The sequence below is a fragment of the Alosa pseudoharengus genome, unplaced genomic scaffold, assembly GCF_046254945.1.
Source record: "Alosa pseudoharengus isolate Yale_2024_CS ecotype anadromous, Long Island Sound unplaced genomic scaffold, YU_APseudo_1.1 YU_APseudo_1.1_scf_23, whole genome shotgun sequence".
In the NCBI taxonomy this organism is placed as follows: Eukaryota; Metazoa; Chordata; class Actinopteri; order Clupeiformes; family Clupeidae; genus Alosa; species Alosa pseudoharengus.
This window is the reverse complement of record NW_027468685.1, coordinates 5,041,724-5,044,978: the sequence shown is the minus strand read 5'-3', so window position 1 is coordinate 5,044,978 and position 3,255 is coordinate 5,041,724. Positions and strand designations below refer to the sequence as shown.

The 3,255-nt window shown below is 49.6% G+C and overlaps 1 protein-coding gene across 1 annotated transcript in view; it reads right to left on the bottom strand.

Annotated features, from left to right (window-relative positions):
• Positions 1-1,905: 1,905 nt before the first annotated feature.
• trappc3 (trafficking protein particle complex subunit 3) overlaps positions 1,906-3,255 on the bottom strand; it is a 12,941-nt gene continuing 11,591 nt past the window's right edge. The window contains exon 5 of the mRNA XM_076301153.1: positions 1,906-2,544. Coding sequence (XP_076157268.1) covers positions 2,425-2,544 — 120 coding nt within the window. The 3' untranslated portion in view covers positions 1,906-2,424. The remainder of the gene's footprint in view (positions 2,545-3,255) is intronic.

The window sequence follows — 3,255 nt, the reverse complement described above, 5'->3', positions numbered from 1 at the left end:
AATCGCCCACCCTCCCTACATCAGCCCTGCCAATCGCCCACCCTCCCTACTCCAGCCAGTTTAAACTCAACCGGAGTTTGAATGAGCTGCCTATTACCCCCCCCCCCCCCAACCCAACCCATCACTAACCCCCCCCCCCCCCCCCAACCCATCAATAACCCCACCCCATACATTTTGGACAGAGCAGCCCTAAATTGAGTCCAAATGAATTTAGCCAGCCTGCCCCCTTCCACATCGTAGCCCCCCCACCCAACCCGGCCAGTTCAAACCCAAAGTGGGTCCAAATGAACTGTCATGCCCGGGGCCTGGGCCGGCGAACACACACACACACACACACACACACACACACACACACACACACACACAGGCCTGCACTGCACCCCAGTCCTCTCCCCACCACCCACTCAGGCTACTCACGTCCGACCGGACCCCGAACCCAGCTGCTGTGCTGAAGGCCACACACCACTATCCGGCACGGGCGGAAATTAGCAGCAGCCAAGAGAAGGTCGAATATGAAAGAGGCTGTAATGGAAATAATGAGCTACTATTAAGTGCCCGCTGGTCAATTTGACCGTCTATCTGGACAGCGGCTGGTAGATGTTCCAGAGCTTCAGTCCTCCAGACCAATCCAGCTGCCATCAACACCCCACACACACACACACACTCACTCACTCGGCCCTGTCCGCTGTCGCCCTGGTAACGCCAGCATCTCATTGCCAGTTCGATTTCTAGTTCTGACCTGTCCGCTGTCGCCCTGGTAACGCCAGCATCTCATTGCCAGTTTAATTCCTAGTCCATGCCGCTCTGCTCGCCACAGCCTCTACTCTGATTGCCTCCATGTTCCTTGAGTAGAGCAGCAGGTGAGGGCCAAGAATTGGGCCCCTGTTCCTGCCATCTGGTCCAGACCCACAATGCCGTGCGTGTACATGACAGGTTCGGAGTGGTTGGTTGGGGGGGGTGTGTGTGTAGGCGGTGGGGGGCGTACAGTGGACGCTCACTGTGCCACTTCATTATGTACGTGTGGGGTGACCTTCCCCAGACCTTACACACACACAAGTTCCATTCTCCATGAGCCGGTCACCTCTACACCTGCACCCCCCCCCCCCCCCCCCCCCCCCCCCCCACACACACACACACACACACACACACACACACACACACACACACACACACACACACACACACACACACACACACACACACACACACACACACACACACACACACACACACACACACACACACACACACACACACACACACTCTCTCAGCATCAACATGTGTGCGTTTCCCAGCAAACACACCCTGTCTCTCAGCGTCAACACATGTGTGTTTCTCAACAGGCACCAGGCTTCCTGAGCAGAGTTCTGTTCCAGGGGAGAAAGAGCCTCTTTCTCACACTGCTGATTTAAGATCGCCGATAACAACCTGTTATTGGTACATGCCAATAGCCAACCAAGCCCAGCCACTCAAAGAAAGACAGAAAGAAAGGAGCCAGTGAAGTTAACAGTTTGTTTAATCTCAATATAATTTGCTAACATATAAATAAAATTTAAAAAAAAAATGTGAAGGAAATGTGGCCTGCCTGGGGCCAGTTAATGATGTGAGACCCACTAGTAAACAAAAACAAACAGCAGGTAAATAAACAAGGGGAGAAGCAGGCACAGTGGCCTTCACTGTTTTCACAAAGACCCTCCTCAAACCTGATTGGCCAAGTAACGAGGCAAGGCCATACTACCTCTTGGAAAACAAACTGATTTACTACTTTACTTTAACCATGTTAAGTTGAAGCATATATCACTGATTACAAAGACACACAAACAGGAAATGTCCTCGTAGGTGCGGTGGCATATGTTTGATCTAAGGTCCCCTTTTACGGTCTGCAGAACACTCAAGACTATTCAGACGAGTTCAACTGGGCATTTATTGTGACGGACATGTCCATGGACAATTTCAAAACAAAACAAAGTAATGTTTCCTGGGCCCCTCTTGTACACGGAGGGGTCAGGAACACACACAAAAACACACAACCAAAAGCAGACACACACTTTTCAGAAGGAATCAGCTCAGGGCCACGTAGAAAAGAGTGGACCTCTGCCCCAAGCTGGCTGTTTGACAAGTGATCAGAGGAGACTTCTACAAGTTTGAAGTCTTAAGTATTTTTTTCTTTTTTTTTTTTTTAAAAGCTCTGCCTTTGGTGTGAGATAGTGTGTAAGCCAACTGTTCAGGGCATTCTTTAGCTAATAATAAATAAGAGTGGAGACCCGAAGTCCGAGCAATGCTGGTCACTGGGCTTCTCTCCTGGGAGATGTAGTTTTGTACAGTCTGTAGTTTTTGTACCTGGGCCCTGTGAAGTGTCAACCTCCACAGTGAGTGGGGGGGAGGGGGGGGCAGCCCAGGAATGACTTCATTCCCCAGGATGCATCACTCGTCGCCGGCTGGCAGGTTCTCCTCGATCCTCTTGATGAACTTCATGCGGATCTCCGTCACACTGTCCCCCCTCAGGGTGTCCTGGGCGAACCGGACGTCCACTGCCATCTGGACCTGCCGAAGACGGGGACCGGGGGACACAGAAACAGAGCGTGCTCAGTGTGAGGTCACATGTTTGGTTGCCACAGAGACGCTCGCTCAACAGATGATGTGGTTCATGTCTTTGTCTCATCACTCTCCAAGTTCTTGCTCCCAGCAGCGGTTCTGCTGGACCGAGCTCTGCAATGATTTAGCAACTTTCTGTCCTGCTTGGTCGTTTTTTGGGGGGGGTTTTTGGCCTCCTCAACAGTGGTTATAAAATACAAAAACATCTTAAGTGAAACACACACACACACAGACACACAGACACACACACACACACACACACACAGACAGAGACAGAGAGAGAGACAGACAGACACACACACACACCAGTGGTACCGGGGCTGATACAAATAAGCGTGAATCAAAGAAGAAGAATATTTTAAATTATATTTGGGTCATTTAGGGGTGAGTCAGTGAATGGAACTGAAACATAAACAGTCAAATATCACCTAAAGGCTTAAATCAAAGTATTAATATTTTCTAAAACATCACTGGCTGCTTCTTGCCACAACTGTGTCAGGTTGTGTGAGTGGACACTGGAGATGAACAATGCAGGGCAAGTTTGGGACAGAAGAATTTGAAATAGGATTTGTTGTGCTATCTGTAATAAAAATGTTCTTCTTCAATAACATCACAGCTTTGATTCAATTAAATTCAAAGCTAACAAAAGTCAGTCAGCCT